The sequence below is a fragment of the Dermacentor silvarum genome, chromosome 2, assembly GCF_013339745.2.
Source record: "Dermacentor silvarum isolate Dsil-2018 chromosome 2, BIME_Dsil_1.4, whole genome shotgun sequence".
NCBI lineage: Eukaryota > Metazoa > Arthropoda > Arachnida > Ixodida > Ixodidae > Dermacentor > Dermacentor silvarum.
The window spans coordinates 66,593,733-66,613,510 of NC_051155.1; the positions used below are offsets into that span (position 1 = coordinate 66,593,733).

Genomic DNA, 19,778 nt, shown 5'->3' on the forward strand with positions numbered 1-19,778 from the left:
GCGTCCGCAGGCATGCTGGTTGTTTGCTTGTTGCAATTTCACACGGCGAGGAAGAAACCGTGAAGAATTGAGCCCGCCGAAAGGGAAGCTACGACAGCAGCAGGAGAAGGAGTCGCGCCGGCAGCAACAATGCCAGCCCCGGCACTTGGTCAAGCCGCTAGGTCAAGCTGGGTCAGAAGCGCGTCACTGGCCTCCTTGCAGCGAAGGCGTTACATTATAAAACGCTGCCGGCAGCCGCTAGTCGGCGCAGTCGAAACCATCACTCAGTTCTAGTCTCCACACACCATCAGCATTTCGATACAAGCACCGGCATCGCCAGACGCCAGTTCCACGGCGGAAGCCTTTCGCCTTCAGGAGACTCGTCGTCGCAGAGATTTACTGCACGCTACAGCACGTTTCACTGCCACCATGCTTGCTCAGGTGGGTGTGGCGTATTTCACGCCGAATATGTATTCCTAGAAGTATCTGTACCCATTCAGTTTTTCATTGTGTTCGGGCGAAAAGGAATGAAGTGATTCAGAGCCTGTGCTAAACAATCATACAGAAATAGTCGAAATATTAGGTCCTGTCGGTAACCGCTTCAGTGACGCCTGTTTCACACGAAGTATTAAGCACGTGTTTTGGTGGCAGCTACATAAGGCCCGGTATATCTGGTAAACAATAGGCTTGGATGTTTTTGAGTAACGGGAAGTATACATCGTGAGAAGCGCCCACATGACCATGTAATTAGTTTATATTTGCCCGCTTTTAACTTGAGTTGAATTATAAATTTCTGACCACCTAATTGCATTTACGCCGTTTATCAACATTGCCTAAAGAACCCAAGCTCTATCCAGTACTCACAGCAGCCATAAGCCTTCAGTGCTGGCTAAACTAATCTCAAATATTTAACTACCATGGTCAGCGCTAGTACAATGACGCATATGGTACACCTGATAATTGCGCGAGCAGCTCGGTCACAACCAAAGCGTAAGATCATCAGCGGCAACACCTGGCTACAAAATCTAACTTATTTTGCCAGGCCCACTCAATGTCACAGAAAAGGAGAATACCGAAGAATTAAAAAAAATATTCACAGATGTATGCCAACCTCAACACTGGTACATCAAAGACAGCTAAGCTGTATAAACTAGTTCTCCCAAATTTCCGTAGCACTAGTGCTTTCTTTTGCTGGCTCACAGCCTTGCTCGAAGATAGCAGCAGTCGCTGCATTGTTCTAATGGCTCGTTATCATAAATGACGGCAGTGACAGCTCCCACGCAGGCTTCGTTGCAGCAACACGCCGTCATCGTTTCCCGCTGCCGCTGTAAATATGCTCAGCTGACCTCCAACGCCGAGCAGGTATAAAGCGATGTGAGAGGCGAAACTTACGAATTAGTGGATAAGCAAAAAAAGGTATAAACTGAAAACGCGCTTATAAGGTATTCTTAATTTTGTATGAGACACACGCAAGGGCAAGTTTTATAGTGTAGTCTTCTATCATTACGTTTCAAAGCAAATTCGGTGATCCGACACTACTTGCCTCGCATTTACAGTTGTCATCGACCACGCAGTCGCACTCCGCCGAACAAAGACCCCTTAACAACCTTACTGTAAAAATCGTAGCCGGCGGTAAATGCAAGATTAAAAAACCTCAGCTCGTGACAGATGTTGGAAATTATATCGACGAAGATAACTAGCCAACAGGTGTACAAAGAAAGAAGTATGAAGTAAACCGAAGGTAAAAAAAATTATTCCGGTGCGAAGCATGCTATACTGCTTGAGTCGCCTGCGCAAATGATTCTTCTCAAAATCTCCTATTAATGCGTAAGCATTATACAGCTCATGAGACGGAAAATGCGGCGGAAATGCGATTACTGCTTTTCGCACGTGTATTTATGTATATTCCGCAGTATAAAACGATATTAGAGTTGATGTCTATTGAATCCTTAATAATTTCTGAAACGATAAAGCTGAATCAAACTCATGGGGGCCTGAAGTTGGATATGTACTTTCGGTTTTGGTGCGTTTATATTATTAGTGTTTGGGCGCACTTATCGAGGGGTATAACTAACGGACATAAACTGAATGCGCACCATTTGTTACGCATATGCAAATATTTTCACTTGACATTGGACTTTGTTGTCTCTCCTTCAGTCTCACAAAAGCTATTACTTGGAGAGGATATAGAGCTTTCGTCCTTTTTTTAACACTTTGATTATTCGCACTTCCTATTCAGCGACCATAACATCATTTTTCAGCGCGGCAATTAAAAAAAATCATATTTAGTAAAAGCATGGTCCCCTCACCTAAACACTCCCATAATTCAGAGAAAGAGATGGTGCGCAAGAATCAATGATGATGACGAACACAAGTGCAAATAATTTTGTAACGTCAACTCTGCAGGCTTTCTTGATCTCATTGGTTCCCGTGGCCCTGGCTGGCGGCCAGTTCGGCTTTGGCGGCGGGTTCGGCCAATCATTCGCTGCCGCCACGCAGTCATTCGCCCGGCAGGAGCAGTACTACGTGAGTAACGATATTCTCGAGCTCTTCATGCAACGTTCCGTCTTCTCAATCATGTGCGAACATAATCTATACAGGACGTCCGAGCTATAATGTCGCAAGTTTTCTTGTTTTTTTTTAAACCAAGCATCATTACTAGACCATAATACTCAGTAATCGGCGGCATCGATTAGAGCATGGTGGAGAGAATGCTGTGCTGTTATCGCCGCCGCTTGGCCAAGTAACAGATGAGCAGCTTACTTTCCCACTTTCATGGCTCTACCGTCCCGTGCGCATGGGTGCGCCGTAACATAGTATTTTCATAGTTCGCGGGATTCTCCTAACTGCGCCTCGGTAAGGCCAAATCAAACGCTCGGAGGGTCTGAAAGCGCTCGCTTGTCCGCGAGGAGTTCATAACTCGAAGGATCGCTCAGGGGCGTTGAATTGGACATTGATGCATACGCATTCACAGCTGGTAAAAGTGCTACGTGTCCCGATTCCTTAGTAATGTATTGTGAGTGGCAAAAAAAATAGCTGCTAGTTTCTTTAGCAAGGCTCTAAACAACATGAACTTGGTCATATTTGCTTGGCATATTATGTTTTCATTTAAACCAGGTACATAAAAGGTTGCACACCTTAGGCATACATCTGACTACAACTGGTAATGTAATACACACGCACACGCACACGCCGTGGTTGCTCAGTGGCTATGGTGTTGGTTTGCTGAGCACGAGGTCACGGGATTGAATCCCGGCCACGGCGGCCGCATTTCGATGGGGGCGAAATGCAAAAGCACCACTGTACTTAGATTTAGGTGTACGTTATAAAACCCCAGGAGGTCCAAATTATTCCGCTGTCCCCCACTACGGCGTGGCTCATAATCAGTTCGTGGTTTTGGGGCGTAAAACCTCATAATTTAATTTTTTAACACACACACACACACAGGCGCACATAAACCCAAGCGCATACACAAGTAAATCGCTGCTACTTAAGGTATTTGAAGAATTTCTTACTTGGAGCTTTCTTGTGGCTTTAAAAAACACCACACACTGTTTGCAGTGTTCTCTATAGTATTCCACGTCTTCGCAGGAAGACAGTTTAGCTTGATGTAAATCGGTGCCCACATCACGCAGCAAATTAAACCAGCCGCCTATGCTACCAATCTTGTTTCCTTTACTTTTGAGATGCATCCCATTCATACTACCTGCAGTGAGAGTCACTGAGTCAGTCATTTGTTTGACAGACACCACAATAACACCTCTGTTATTGCTCTGTAGGACATACGCTCTTATTTTCAAGCAATCGTCGACTCGAGGTTCTTCTTGCGTTCGACCAAGTTGAACACAGTGGCGCCCCTCGACTGAAGGAGACGGTGCCATCCGCTTTCTTGAGTCTAGGTGGAGTGTTGAGTGGAAGAACGTTCTAGAATGCGGAAGATACACTTAGTCAGCTTCAGTTAGATCTAGTGCGTAGTGAGCCTCATGGTGAAAGTGCTGTAGTGCAGCAAAAGCGCAGCGAGACATGAAGTTTTTGAAAGTGTATCGCGCTTATACAATCGAATAGGCTGTTCGGCTAACACTTGACGAAAACTTTCAAGTGACTTTATACAAATACAGTGCTCCTGCCTCTCCTATCAGCAAGTAAGCACCACACTTAATATATTCGTTTGCAATGCAGCCACCGCAGCCGTATAGCTTCGGTTACGACAACGCTGATGAGTACGGTACAAAGTCCTTCCACAAGGAGCAAGGTGACGCATCGAATACGAAGACGGGTGCCTACGGGTACTCGGACGCCAACGGCATCTACCGCCAGGTGAAGTACATCGCCGACGCCGGCGGATTCCGTGCCAAGATCGACACCAACGAGCCCGGTACCGAGCCTGGAGCCAGCGCTGACGCAACCTACACAGGGAGGCCGCTTCCTGCTGGTCCGCAATACCGTGTCATCGGTGGCTCGTCGCGCCTGTCAGCTCCCTATACAAGTGCTTCCACTTACGGTTTCGGCTATGGCCGCCAGGGTCCGTGGGCCGGCTAAAGAAAATGCTATAGTGGAATAGTGAATGGTGACTGCTGAAAAAAGAAAGATAAAAAAATTTTAAACAAGCTACGCGCCTTCCAAGTCGATTCTGCGAAGGAAAGAAGAGGCGTGAATGGTCTGCTCAGTGCTGCTTGACAGTTAGAGCATACAAACTCTGTTAAGAAATGAATAAATTATTTTTGCATACAAGCTTAATCTTCAGTGCCAGTTGACTATTTCGCTTCGCATACTTTTTGGTCACCAAATTTACAACACCCGCAAATTGACAATGCGAAGTGGATCTTTAGGCGAATATTTATTTTCTTTACTTATACACATGTATTGCGCAGCGCTGATAACTTTTGTTATAACAATCAAACTGAATGGCTGCCGATGAAGTAGGTAAGCAAGTTGCGCGCAGCAGAGTATGAGGTGGAGTGATGAGAATAAGAAAGTGGCAGTAAAGAAAGGTGTCGGCTAACGCAGATGGATGTCTCAGAAATAGGCCTTCGACTTGTAGTCTTCACGATATAGTTGCGCTGATTATATCCTCCACTAACATTATTATAATTAGAGCGATCATGAAGGGTATTTTACTTGCATAGTGTCAGAAAAAAACCGTACATTTGTGACAAGTACATGAGCATCAGAAGTGGTGCCAGACAGATAGAAAGCGAGACATTTATTGTCATAGAATAGCTGAGAGGTCGGCCTGAATCAATGTTCTGAACTTCTACTCAGCATCGGCGAAGGCAGAAGGGAGTAAATAAAGGAAGAGGGAGAGAGGTGTTGAGGATAAAGTTGGTGCTGCGTTAACTTCAACAGCAAATGCTCTTCAATGTTAGAAATCTGGACCGATCTCTTGCAAGCATTTTATGAGAGTCTTTAGAATATCATGCCAACAAAAATCCGGCCAAGGTCCCAAAAGCACCTTTTCAGACAGAGGTTGATTGGCAACCTTGAACAATTGTCTTACCAATGATTAGTACATATTGCGGGCAGATGCACAATATGTTTTCTGTAGTCTCAGGTACCACGCACTCCCAGCATTCCGACAATCTGCAGGGCAAATGAGGTGAAGATGTCGTCGAGGGAAGGCCACACCAAGTCGCAACCTGTCGAGCAAGTTTGCAGAGTGTCTTTTGATCGTGGGTGGTATTATCACTTGTATATCCGGGTCGAGTCTGTGAAAGCGTCGGTGACGGTGAGTCGGCAGCGCACCGAACATTATATTCTTTGCGGAAAACGGTGTTTACACTAGAGCATTAGTGTCTGGTCGTGAAAAGAACCTGGACGCTCGCGTGGTCTTATTGTGGGCCATCTTTGCTTCTTCATCAGCGAACTCATTTCAATATACAGTTACAGCGTTAAGGAATCGATTGAAACGCTATACGATGGCCAGTTGTCGGAACGAAAAGGTAAGATTCTGTCAAATCTTGAGCAAGGAGAGAATAAGGTCCTTTTTTAAGGACAAAGCCTACTGCAGGGCTCATTTCGCGTCACATGATTTAAGGTGGTTCCATCGATAAAAATCGCACTGCTTCAGAGATAGCTACAGTCTCTGCGGCGGTTGATGCTGTCTGGTGGTCGAGTTGGAAGCGCTCACAGAACGTCAACTCCGATATTCCGAATGCCTCTGTTGAAGTAATTGGATGCACTTGATCCGTAAGTACATATATGCATACAAGCGGCACATTCTGAATAAATATCGGATGGGCCAAATCGATTGTGGCCACGTGAGGGTATACATGATTTTCCAGTAACTGACGGGATAGAGAAGTGCACTACAGGTCTTGACAATGTCCACGCTGGTACGCTCACTACTTTGGCCGCAGCAAAACCTGATGGAATTGCACTCTCCCTATGTGATAGATCGTAATAAAAGCACACTCTGGACGTAACATGTAAATTGGCGAAAGCGGATGGTGTTCGTGGCGGACAACAGTCGAAGATGCACTCTTACAGGTTCGCAGAAGCGGGCCTCAGGAATTCTGCTCTTGGTTGAAATACAATGTGGTAGAACTAGACTTATTCGCAGTGCTTGAGCTTGTAAGCTCTCCAATTTACATATGCGGGAAGGGCGAATAATAAGGCGAAAGCCTTATATGTCTCGTTTTGAGGTGACCCTGCGAAAGAGGAGCCAAAATTTGGACAAGAAAGCGGTATGAAATATGTACAAAAAAGCAATAACTCAATAAGATCATTACAAACACCATAACATTATATACCAATCGATAGGTGATTACATGAGGAATATAAATATTGATCCATTATTATGATAGACATTAAATAAGTATGACAATTATCCTGACAAAACGATATAATGGGTCGAAAAACCCGAAAAGTAGCCAGGAACAGATAAATAATGGTAGTAATGGGTGTAAATATGGTTAAGATGGCAATGATATTGATAAAAATGGGTATACAGAGAAGTGAATGAGTTGAATTAAGAGTGAATTGATGGCGAATGAAACGGGTTTACTTACGTGATAGCAGTGAAACGAAAGGAAATGATCAGATAGAGTTAGCTAAGATAATGAAGAGTAAATGAGAGTGCATTGAGAGTGAATGAAGGTGAATCAAGTGGTGATATAGGGCAAATCAAGAGTGATGAAAATTGGAAATTTTAAGTAATAGAGCAAACCAAGTATTATGGAAGTAAAACCAAGATGGGGATAAAGCTGAATGAAGGTGAATCAAGCAGTGATAGGGTGAATCAAGAGTGAATCAAGGGTTATGGAGTGGGGGAGTAACTTGCAAAAATATATGTGAGATTTGAGCGTCCATGTGAGAGTGACTCAGCAAAATAAGTGCTGTGTCACGGTCCGAGTTTGGTGAATAAAGGATAACTTGCAAAAATGACTGCATAATATGGGTTCAGAGTGGCGATGACTCCGCTAAAATAAGTGCAAAGTCACGGTACGAGTTTGGTGAAATAAGGATGACTTGCGAAATTGACTTTGCAAAATATGGTTTCGGAGTGATGATCATTTCGGAAAAAAAGTGGTCGTCATGTCATTGAGTTAGCATCGCACAGGCTTTCGCCTTCAAGTCGTCCTAATTGTAGCATAAGCGGCCCCTAGTAATTTTTTCTAAAGATCAGTAAGCTGCATTGTAGGCAGCCTACAAAAACTGCCTCATGCGGTTCGAGCCATCATCGCTCTGGTGGACCCCACTTCATTGTTGCAACGTGTACCAAGCATGTGTACCACGCTGTCTAGCTTAGACATGAGCATTGTGACGTGCTGAGATCAGGACAAGTTTCGGTCAGTGATGAGGCCTAAGAAACTGTGATGCATTTTGAACTTTGTAAATGTGCCATCAATTATAATCTAATAACGGTGCATTGATTTCCGGGTAAGCGCAAGCGCTGCACAATTCGCAGTTGCCAGTTGTACACCTCGTATGCACAACTCGAATCAGTCGGACCTGCTGGTTGCTGTCATTGCTGCAGCAGCAACAATCACTGCAATGACTAGTTGCTTGTAGCCGTCTTGCACGAAGTTTGATCGTGAAAAACCTCAAGCCCATATGGAGATGCCGTCAACGTATAGGCCCATGCTGACCATTTCTGGTACGATATCACCAAGTTCAATTAGGTTTATATTGGGCAGTTTCCGTCATGTCTTGTGCGAGGTCAATAAGTGTATGTTGGGTGCGCCTTATAAAAGCTGTTGGGCTTGGTTCATGAATTGGGCATACCCAGAGGATATGCGCCGTAGTTTCTGGTGTTTGCAGTGCATGCATCTGGAGGCCAGGGTGTTTGCTCGGGTAAATCTTGCCAAGCACTCGAATTGTAAAGCTTCGAGCTTGGTATCTTCTTCGTATGACATCGTAAAGACGGGTGGAGGTTGGGGTTGGGGCATCGTGTTTCGTGACTTCATTAAAGTGAAATGTTGTATTGGACTGCGCTGTAGTTTGTCTTCATAGTTGACTTCATAGGCATCATCTTCGATGTACGACGTTGCGGTCTGCTTCGCACTGTCATCTCCGACTTCTTCCTTGCTTTGATGTTGCAAGGATCGCCCATGAATTTGTTTATTCCCCGGAATGTAGCTGCATCCAGGAACCTAATGAATTCTTACCAGAGTGGATAGCTTTTGAAGTTGGGAGGCTTGTCTGACGATATACTTGCCGTATTTCTTGGCAATATTATGGGCAACAAATAAGAGGGCAGAGACTGCGCGACCCATTTTTTATTCGCTGTCAAAGGAACAAACGTTGACGCGTGTACTGCAGGGGTATAACTTTAAGCACGGCTTCAGCATTATTAGCAATTTCGCATATACACTATGCCTGCAGGACTAACGCCACTCCCACAGGCGACTAATGAATATTTGAAAGGTAGGTTTTAAAAAAAAGCCGTTCGCAGCCAGCGGACGCACTGTAAGGCCACGTCAACGGTATCAGGGATCAGGTTGTTTTTGAGGAGGCATTTCTGCGAAAAAGAGTAACATGATAAGAGATTAACACTGAATAACACATTCAAAATTATTTTTGGTTTACTGAGCATCAAAGTGCAGGTTGCGTAATCCCGTCATAGTTGAGCACTATTTAGTGACCTTGTTCACTTTTCAACAGGAATAACTTATCAAGGTTCAGTCATTTAGGTACCACCATGTGAACATTTATCTTCATTCTGGATATTAACATATCCCGTAAATTTTGCTTGTTACGAGCGCTTTTGCATACTTTCGAATGAACGAAATCAGTTCCAACCAGTGCAGAGCTATCGACTTTCCCACTGTGTAGAGTTGTTCACGAGCAATAAAAAAAAAGGCTACAGTGGGCATTCACCGGAGAAGAACCGTAAAAGACAGGCATTCGACCTATGTTCATCCGCCATAAGCACGACATTAAAAGAGATAAAGCAAGGGATAAACCACACGGTAACTGTGGTTTGTAACGGTCGACCAAAGGAGAAGGAATGAAAGCTTGAAATAAGGTATGCGGGAACTCTGTAAATTGCATTTTTGTTCAAAAAAGTCGAATTTCAATTTTATATTTATGCAACCTAACATATTCCTCTACCTAGTGCAAACAACTCCGGTATCTGCCTTGTGCCATTGAAAATGCACCGGCTAATTTGTAGCTATCGTTATTGGCGAAACGGAAACCGGCAAATTTTGGTTTTCCTTTTCATTTTACTTTATTTTTTAAATAAACATCGTTAGGCATTTTGCTCGCATCAATTATGTTTCAAAAAACGTTATATTTCACATTATTTTGCTAATGTTGTGCTTAAAAGTCCCATAAGGGGGCGCTTATTTGCCTGATTTGGCAAGACCCGTACAAGACGCCCGCGTTCCTGAGGCTCTGGGATTCAAAGCGTATGAAAGCTTTTAGTGGTCAGCAGACGATATTCAACAGATACCCTTAGATTGTTGTTGGGAAAAAGAGGGAAGGCATTGATAGAATCAGAATAGTTACAGGGACAGGTAACTGTACAATATGGAAATAAATGTTTCAATGAAGGAATAATATATCAAGGAAAGATATACTAAATGCTATACTGCAGTATATTTTGTAAAATCTGATTAGATCATGCAGGCTACGTGAATATTTCAACGCACCAAATTCGGAGGGAACACCAGTCAAAATCGTGATTAGAATCATTGGAAAGTGTTCCAAAAAGCATTCACACCAGCCTGTCAATCCTCAAGTTTGGCCTGCTTGATGATATAAATGTAACAGCGAGAACTACGCATCTTTAGAAGTCTTGCGGCAAATCGGAATTGAACCTGGCCAATTCAGTGTGAAAGCTTGTCACGTCAAGGACCACCCTATTCTGATGGAGACATCTTGCCCGTCGTCTGACGGAACAAAGTAAGCTAGAAAAAATAACCTAAATAACTGGTAAAACAAAACAAGAAGGAAGCTGTAGGACAGCCTTGCTACAAGTATGAGTCATACTTCCTATGGCACATAGCTTCCGTTTGCGTATTGCAACGGGTATTTTTTTAACTTGTATTCCTTGTAATGCAAATTTGTTCATTTTTGTGCTACGGTGACATTGATGAACTTTTACTGAATGAGGATCTTTTCTTAAAACTATGCAGTCTGTTTATTACATATAAAGACGTGCAATAAACTAGGATGACCATAATATTATGATCATAATATGTTCTGATCATAATATTTAATATTATGGCCAGTTTCCTCAGAGAAAGGCTTGTAAAAAAGCTGTTTTTCTACGCATCTGTAGTTTTGATGGGCATTTCCACAAACAAGCATCGTATATTGTGTATTATAATTGATTGTTCAACTCCTAGGTGGCCTTGTATAAGCTTCACAGCATTATGGGATAAAGCAATTCGTTTGAAATATGCGAACATTGGCATGAAGGGCAAATGCTTTAGAGAACGTGGTGTGGGCTAGTTGGTTCGTATTTGTATGCTTAAAAAGCGCACGCCCTACAGGGACAAAAAAGGGGGGGTAGACTTATGGCAAGCGCTTACTTGCACCCAAAGTTTATTCGAAACAGATATGACAAATAAACAGAAGCGAGATAGTGCACACCGCACTGTGCATAAGTGGCACAGAATATTGCAGTCACCTTGCATTTCATAGAGAAAGCAATGTCGCAGCACTATTTCCAAAACGATTTTCGTCATTGATGTGCAACATTACAGGTGCGTCAATGAACGCCCGCCTCGGCTGCGGGAGGCTGTGGGTTCGATTCTCACCGCCGCCGGGCACCCACTGGTTCAAAAGGGTACAAGCATACCCCGGCCTGGCGTTCGGCTTCCTTCAGGGGTGATACGCTTGGGAAAGGAGCCTGCGCCCTGAATTTCCGTCCAAACCAACGTGAGCACGGAAATCAAGTGGTGTCTGGGCCGCTCCCATGGCGGTCATTTCCCATGTGGCGCCCCAAGCACCTATTGAGGTGGGGGCACCTTCGGGTTGAGGTCAAACACCCCTTTCCAAGCGTTCAGGTCCCATAATGGCCGAGCACCAGGCCGGGAGCGCGCTTGTACCTATTTTACCGGTAGGTACCCGGCGGCAGCACTTGCCTCCCACAGCCGCGGCGGATGCTCGTCTACAAGGCCGTCTGTGGTTGGACAAGAGGCGCCCAGAGACAACAGCTGAAATCTCTATTGGGCCCTCTTTCGAGATGTGGACCCCCACGACAGCTGAGCACCAGGCCAGGGGATATCTCTACCCATGAGAAAAACCGGTGGGTTCCCGTCGGCACCGGGATTTGAACTCGGTACCTCCCGCATACGAGGCGGATGCTCTATCGCTAGGCCATCGCTGCGGTTACAGGTCCGTCTAGTTCCCTCTGCCAGATCTTTGAGCTTGTGTGCTATTTTGCGTACATATAGGGCGCCACCTGAGACCTCTATTATTTTCGAGTAGCGAAACCAGTTTACTGAAAGAACGCAGTCTGCTTAGTAAACCTCAGTAAAGTTTATACTCGTGCAGCGTATGGATCAGAGTAAAAAGAAAAATCGGACTTAGTGTCCTCAAACTCCACCATCGTGTATGACCGACGTGGTAGTTCTGGGGCTCCGGAATAATGTCGACCACCTAGGGCACCTCATCGTGAACGCACCCGCCACGGCCGGAAACCGACCCTCCATGGAGGCGATGAGACATGCCTTTAGCCAAGAAATGGCTAAGCGCGACGCAAGCCGCATCTGCTTATGGTGAGCGAACTAGGGTATATACTAGGGTTTATAGCGCGCGAAGGGTATATACAGCCAAGGAGCATTCTGCACCTTACGCATTCTTTCTGCACCCGCGCAAATTTTGTTTTCCCAACTAAACCCGTGGCCCTGCAACTTTTGAATACTGTTTGCTGAGGGTTGATTTATGCAAAAATCTAATGAGCACATGCTTTGAAGAGTCGTCGTCTTGAGAGATATAATAATTTCCCCTCCGTACGAGCAATAGAGTTCACAAAATATTTCAGCTGCCTGTGATTGCTCAATTATAGAAACTCCTAGACTATGCTCTTCGGACTAGAACAAAGGCTTACGTGTTCTGTGGCCCCGAGTTCTAAACACAGAAATTGTAGGCTGTAATGCCATGAGTAATAATGCAGGTTTAATCTATTACGTTACACTTTCTTCTGTATTATGCAAATGCTCCATCGATTGGTACTCCTAATATCGTAATATATTTCATGTTCGTGGCAATAATAGTCTGCATTTGCAACACTTCTTCAGGTCAGACCTTTACAGGGCCTACATGCAGGCTACATACACGTAGAAAAATAAAGGCGATCAGGCTCTGTTTGTCTGTTTCTTTCTGCATCCTCGTTTAGTCTTGATTACTCATTCTATCACGTCTGACCATCACTTAGCAGTGACAATAACTGAACGCGCTAGCACCCCGGCCGTTGTCCGTGCTTGACCTGCTTTCGGTTTCTTCAGTTCTAACGATACTGGCACAAAATCTCACTGCTAAATGCCATTGAGTTAAGCCTATAGAGGAAATCTATCACCGTTGCCTTGAGGTAAAGACTTCTGTTTCAGAAGCGTTTACTTCTTTACTGCTGCGCCTTGGCAGAGACTGATTGATGTGCAGGCTGCAGAAAAAGGTACGTTACCCTCCCGTCGATAAGTAGACCCATCGCATCTTGAAGGTCCTTTCCTCGATAGCTCTGGAACAGGTGTGCCCCTCATTTGATTTTAAATTGCTGGCACTGGTTAAACACTTTGAAAATCAAAACGTTCCATTGCCGAATAACATTGGTCAAACAGGCAATGCCGCCAGAGCCAACGTTTGACAACGGGACTTATATGTTTGCCTAAAGCGCGAAACAACTAGACTGAACTCAAAGAAGATACGACACCACACGAGCGCTGGTGCGTGTAATTTTAATGACTAGCGCCAACTTGCAATGGTTCGTGAAGGCAACATGTCTTCGCAAGGCTGCAGAGGGTTTCTGCGTCATGGTTGATGTCTGATAAAGACAAGTCCCCTCAGCGAAGCGTTGGCCTCAGTGGCATTACTTGTGGCATTACTCAGTGGCTTACGGGGACATGAAGACATTAGACGAACACAGTTTTTCGCCTAATGTCTTCATGTCCCCGTGAACATTCTTTTTATCTCGTTGTAAACACGGTTACTACACAACTGATGGATGTCTGCAGTATTCAAGAATTCATTACATGCCTTATTAGAAGTGAAAACTTACGCAAGCACATGTTCGAACCCATAGCTTCAGTAGTAGAAGCAGGTCTATTCCAGTATACAAAACAAAACAAGCAACATTAGTGTTGCTTTTTGAGTGTTTCAGTAGTGTTGCATTTGTACGTGGACGAACTTGTCACAAAAGCAAGCAACATTTAGACCTTAAGTTTGTTAGCTTGACAAATGATTTATGGAGAACTACAAGCTAATAATTTCTGTAAAGTCTAAATAATATTAGTAGTAATAATAGTAATAAAATCTGTAATAAAAGGTTATGTGAGAAAGTACGGCGCCATTATGAAGTATTCTTCGAAATTGCTTCTCAACTTCACAGTGCTGAGCACAGGCCGGCAAACTCACTCATGAGTCGACTGACTGTGTTCGACCTATGGAGTTGAGTCCGGGTGAGCCCGGCCAAGTAGAATTTTGGTAAGTCTATCTGAGTCATAGTGAGTCCTAAGCAAAACATATAGTTTGTGAGGGGGTCAGCGAGTGAGTGAGTGAGTGAGTGAGTGAGTGACCTCAAGAAACATCGCCGGTGTTGCAGGGGCTACGCGATGAGTTGCGCAGCGTACATCGCTCGAGTGTAATTAAAAACTCGAGCACGGCAATACGCGGATGTCGTTCGCGTTGTCGTCCGGCTCGGCAACTTTTGTTATCTTTAGCTAGAAGATACGTGCTCTCACTTTTTGTTTGTTAATTACTCTTATGCGAGGCACCTGACGTGCCAGTTTTCTCAAGACAACTGGCGCGACTTTATTGAGCTTTTTCACACATGCGTCCGTGCTGTAATAGTTAGAGCATTGGACTTCTGTGCTGGCCGACCAGGCTTCGAAACCGACCAGCGGACATTATCATTATTTATTTCTAGAGGCAACTAGTAGCATTTAGTGTCCCAAGTTGGTCAAAGACGACCAGAAACATCCGAAACCGCAAAGTGGGAGAAGAGCAAGAGAAAGGTATTACATTAAAACTGAAATAAGGACGCCAAGCGGCAAGCCAACCTTCTCTGACACCGCCTCGCGACGTTCTGAATGATATGAAATGAAATTATGGGGTTTTACTTTATGTTTTACAGTGCTTGTTCAGCATAATGATGAACAAGCACTGTCCGCTTCAAAGAAATCTTGAATGTATTTTGAACGTGATGTAGTGGCTTGTAGTGCTCTTGAGCTCTATTTGTTCTTGTTATTGGACCAATGTAGCATTATGATTTATCGCTTAAAACTAGCGCTGGGCGAATATTTGTAGTCTCGAATACAAATCAAATAATACACACTAAGTATTCGCACTCGAAATAGAGTTATTGGGTGTTTTAGAATATTATAATATAGCCAAATATTTCCCAAAAACCTAGTCCTCATTTCTGGTTACTGATTTTTATGATGATAATTATGGGATTTTACGTGCGAAAACCACCCCATGATAATGAGGCATGCCGTAGTGGGGGACTCCGGATTAATTCGGAGCACCTGGGGTTCTTTAACGTGCACCTAAATCTGAGCACACAGGTGTTTCTGAGTACACGGCTCGCCGTGGTCGGCACTGGATCCCGCGGTCTCGTCGCGAACTTCTCTCGGGGTCTCATCTGCGCGGTGACCCTTGGGGAGTAGGCTTTCCACGGTTGATAAATATTTTCAAGGCATTCTTTCATACGCGGGTAACTCTTGCTGGTGTACCCGTCAGAATGGACCCTCGACATGCTCTCTCCGCTGAGTCCGCTCTATTGCGTACGCTCCACGCGCTGAATAGAGAGGTTTAGCTTGTCCGGTAATCGGGTAAACGCGGGCGTACCGGGCTTTAGGACGGTACCGGCGGAACCGTAAACGTGAGCGATCTGTACGGTGCTGCCACCTTGTGGCGCAGAGTGCAAACAGACAAAAACAGCTAGTATTGCCGTAACCAAGTATATTTTACTTCGCTTCTGGTGTAAGTTTTCGGCAGCAACACGATTACGTCACCACCTCATACATTAAGTATGAGGTGGTGCGTGGGAATCTGGAAAGCAGTAATGGTGCCAGCGCTAACATTCGCAAATGCCATGCTATGCTTAAAATCGGATATCTTGTCGGGTTTGGAAGTTAACCAAAGATCAGTAGGCCGGTTGGCTTTGGCAGCCCACGGTAATACCACAAATGAGACAGTGCAGTGTGATATAGGTTGGGCCTCTTTTGAAGTCAGAGAAGCACACAGCAAAAATAGTTTTGAAGAAAGGATCAGGAGCATGGATGAAAATAAATGGGCGGCTAAAGTGCACAAGTATCTCTACATAACAAGCGTGGACACAGAATGGAGGAAGAGGTCAAGGAAGTTGGCAACCAAGTACAGGATAATTGAAACTGTAAATAGACAACCAGGAGTCATCAGAAAGAAAGTGAGAGAAATAGAGACCGTGAATTGAATGCAAATAATACGAACAAAAAGGACAATGGAGATTTACAAGAATTGAGAAGAAAGAAATTACAAACGAAAATTGTACGATAACCCAAAGGAAAGTGCCTTGCTATTTGAGGCTCGAGCCGGCTTGCCTAAGGACCAGAACATACCGGAGCAAATATTCGGAATTAGATGAGGCATGTGTACGCTGCAGTAAAGATCCAGAGACCACTCAGCACATCCTAATGGAATGCGACGGGATCCACCCAGCGAGAATCGTAGGTAACGTGCAACTCTCAGAAGCGCTTGGGTTTAAAGTGGAGGAAACATCAACAGATCAGCCATAGAGATAAGCAAGAGACGATTAGAGTACTGGTGGAAAAAAAGCAGGGAAAAGATGAATACGACCTGAGCTGCTAAAATCATAGGTAGTGGTACAAGGTAAATTAAAAGAAAGAATAACGAGAGGTATACAAAAATGCTAGATAAAGAGCATGTATAGTATACCTGAATAAATCAAGCAGGCTAGTTGACTATTTGTCGCTGCCCCGTTTCAAAGGGCACGCCAGTAAATCATCATCATCATTATTTCACGTTTACGGTTCCGCCAACACTCCCCAATGCCCGGTCCGCCCGCGTTTGCCCGATTACGGGAAAAGCTAAACCTCTCTAATGGCTAGACATTACCGATTGGTGAGGGCTAATTTCGCATGATCATTTTCCTTGTATATTAATGGGGTTAGCAACCTTGGAGCCTTTACCCAGTTGCGGTATGTATGTATGTATGTATGTATGTATGTATGTATGTATGTATGTATGTATGTATATGTAGTTAGGTATGTGCGCATTTCTAGCAGTGCGATAATCGACCCCGTGTCCGCGTAAAAAAGCGGCACGTGCTATGGTGCACGTGAAAAAAAGTCGCAGTTTCGCCCCACAGGCGATACCAATTCGATTGCGATACCAAATTAACAGATAGCCATACGAAGTAAGGAAAACACCTTTATCGGCTGTATCGACTTGTAAACATTCGCTTGCTAGCGAAATTAACAATCATCGTGTCAACGCGGGCAGTAAACATGAAGGCATCACACTCGATGACCGCGGGCACTCGCTGGAAAACTCTGGCGTGAGAAAACGCCGCAGCAGCAGCAAGCGAACATATATACAGCGCTCTTTTCTAGCATTCAGAGGCTGAGGACGTTCATGTACGGATCAAATGACTATTAAAAATACCTCAGAGTAGCTCTATAAGACTTGTGAATACTTCATAAATGTTTAGTGCGTGTAAGTCACCTGCATTATTGCTTCTCTTCTTATATTGGCTTGTATGAATGTATTTTATTATTTCATGTGCTAAATGACTCGAAATCTGAGTGGGTCAGAGACTGTAGTCCATGTGAACCTGCATGAGTGGGGTAAATGAGTCCAAATGAGCCGGGCTGAGGTAGAATTTTGGTGAATGTGAGCTCGAGTAAGCCCGGCTGGGTAGAATTTTGGTGATTTCCAGTCCGAGTAAGACTGGCTGAGTAGAATTGGGCGAGTCCGAGTCCTCGTGAGCCCTAAGCAAAAAAACTAGCGAGTTAGTCTGAGTGAGTTGCTCTATTAGTCCGACCTCTGGCGCTATACTACTGTCATATGTAAGTGCCGCGAGGTGCCGCTAAAAATCGGAGCGGCCACCCAAGCTCTGGGAAAAAGTAAACGGGTACACGAGCGTGGCGGCACGAGGTGAGCTCGCAGTGTTCGAGCCGGCGGGCCGCAGTTCCGAGCTCCTGGGGTGAACGAGGCGAGAGGACCTGCCTGGTGAGACGTCCGTGGCAAGGTGCGGAGGATCGCGGAGCCGGGCGTGGACGAGGGCGTCCGAGGAAACAGGGCTCCTGCTGCCAGTGCTCGAGGCGCTGGCTGACCCGAGTGCCGCCGGTCCCTAAGCGGCTGCACCTGAGCTGTGCCCAGCAGCGTTCGTCTGGCACAGATGTTGCTGTGCTAGACGCGGTCCTCACGTGCGACCGCCGCACGTAGATTGCGAGCGGCGTACGAGCTGGGCACCGAGGTCGTGCTGGACAAGGCGTTCCCTGGCTGCTGCCGTTGCTGCTCCTGAGCGTGCCGAGCCGGAGAACCGTGCTGGACGGGGCCTGAACGTGTCCTCGTCGCAGTCGGCTCGAGCACGGGTGAATTCGCAGCGCCTTGGACGAGAGAAGCGTGAGCCTCGAAACACGGGACTGTCACAGCCCGTTTACACTCGTGTGCTGTGCGTGTGTGGACATACTGACTGCCGTTACGCAGATCATCAAATATCTGTATATATATATTTTTAAAGTTTCTTTTTGATTTTATAAATGCACCAAAACGACTCTCTGTCTCTTTTCCGCATCACTGTTGCACTAGCGAAAGTGCCGAATATCCCAAACACCACAACTACCTATGCCCCTCTTTATGAAGGTACCGCTACAATTGGTGTTATATCTCACCACACCTGCTCTCGTACATGTTGGTTGAGGTGATAACCACATGTAGCCCTTGTAACTTCTGGGGAGATCTTTCCTACTCAGGGATCGAATTCCAAACTTCTTTTGTGCGGTGTTTCTCGATTAGCCGGACATACTTGCTTGTACGTTCTCCATACCGACGGCCTACGCCTGTTTTTCAAAACTTTTTTGTGTCAGATGTCAGAAGTGTTTCAAGAAGATGGTTCTAAGTAATGAAATGTATTATATATTAACAGCATCATCTTTCCCTCTGCGTATACAAAGAAAGTAAAGACAGAAAGGCAGTTCATTTAAGTAGGTTTCCCTTGTGTCCACATATTTATTGCGTAAATCCTACTTGTGCTCTTGAAACTTGGCGGTCACGTCACCCATAAGATTCCCTCTAAATAAGTCAACTTTGTACCACCTAGTTCCTTTCAACAACGAAAATTGAGAAATTTTTGACATAGATAGTAAAACACACTAATGAACCTTTCGGACACCTGCACGTGGATAGTAACTTTCTAAAACTTTATGTATGTCATGTAGCGGGTTCAATTGTTTTATTGATTTTCGAAATGTTTTATATCAGGCATGTTTTGGAGTGGCTGCAAAGGTGCATTCCAAGTAAGGTTGACATCAAATAGTTAACGTTTCTCCTATCTGCCATTCCTGCAGAGAATTCTTGTATGGAGGCCATATTCCGTAAACGTGACAGGATCGCTGTAGAAATTATACTTAATAATTTGTTATGAAGCTATACGGTGTTCAAGCTTCTGAAGCTACCGGAGATGTGTTGAAATTTCATTTTCAGTGAACAGTAATAAATGGTGCTTGAAAGCCGGACTCACAATAACAATAAAATAAAAACGAAACTCACGCATATTTCTAGCATTTTGCTCTCAATTGGTCTCGGAAAAATGTTTCTTCGAGGGCCCTGTTTCAGTATTACTACTTGGGGACCCTCGCCTGTATATTAGATTTATGTACCCATCTTTTGTTACGAATAAACTTCAACTTCATAAAAATGGCTTAGACTAGAGCACATGAATTGCCGAGGGAAATTTATCCCTATATTAACTTATTGTCGTTTTTGCAATCCTGTCCGCACATTTTTCTTCACTATATGGGACCGTCAATAGATGGAACCAATCAACACAAGGCGATAATGTCCCAAAAAGACCAAGCCTTATTGACTAAGAGCTAGTAGGAAAAGAGGAAAGGTTCCATTTTGAGGAAACATTTTCTGAAGGACAAGTCTACCTTGCAAAAAGTATTGCTGGCGGCTGAGGCTCT

General features: G+C 44.7%; 2 protein-coding genes across 2 annotated transcripts in view; one reads left to right on the forward strand and one right to left on the reverse strand.

Moving 5' to 3' along the window:
- Positions 1 to 238: 238 nt before the first annotated feature.
- Positions 239 to 4,560, forward strand: LOC119440971 (cuticle protein 10.9). The gene is made up of 3 exons (XM_037705746.2): positions 239 to 420; positions 2,386 to 2,505; positions 4,159 to 4,560. The coding sequence occupies exons 1-3, from the start codon at positions 409 to 411 to the stop codon at positions 4,516 to 4,518; spliced, it is 492 nt and encodes a 163-aa protein (XP_037561674.1). The 5' UTR covers positions 239 to 408; the 3' UTR covers positions 4,519 to 4,560.
- A 12,838-nt stretch (positions 4,561 to 17,398) lies between these two features.
- Positions 17,399 to 19,778, reverse strand: part of LOC119440108 (pupal cuticle protein 36) — a 28,782-nt gene continuing 26,402 nt past the window's right edge. Inside the window, exon 4 of the mRNA XM_049662757.1 lies at positions 17,399 to 17,422. Coding sequence (XP_049518714.1) covers positions 17,399 to 17,422 — 24 coding nt within the window. The remainder of the gene's footprint in view (positions 17,423 to 19,778) is intronic.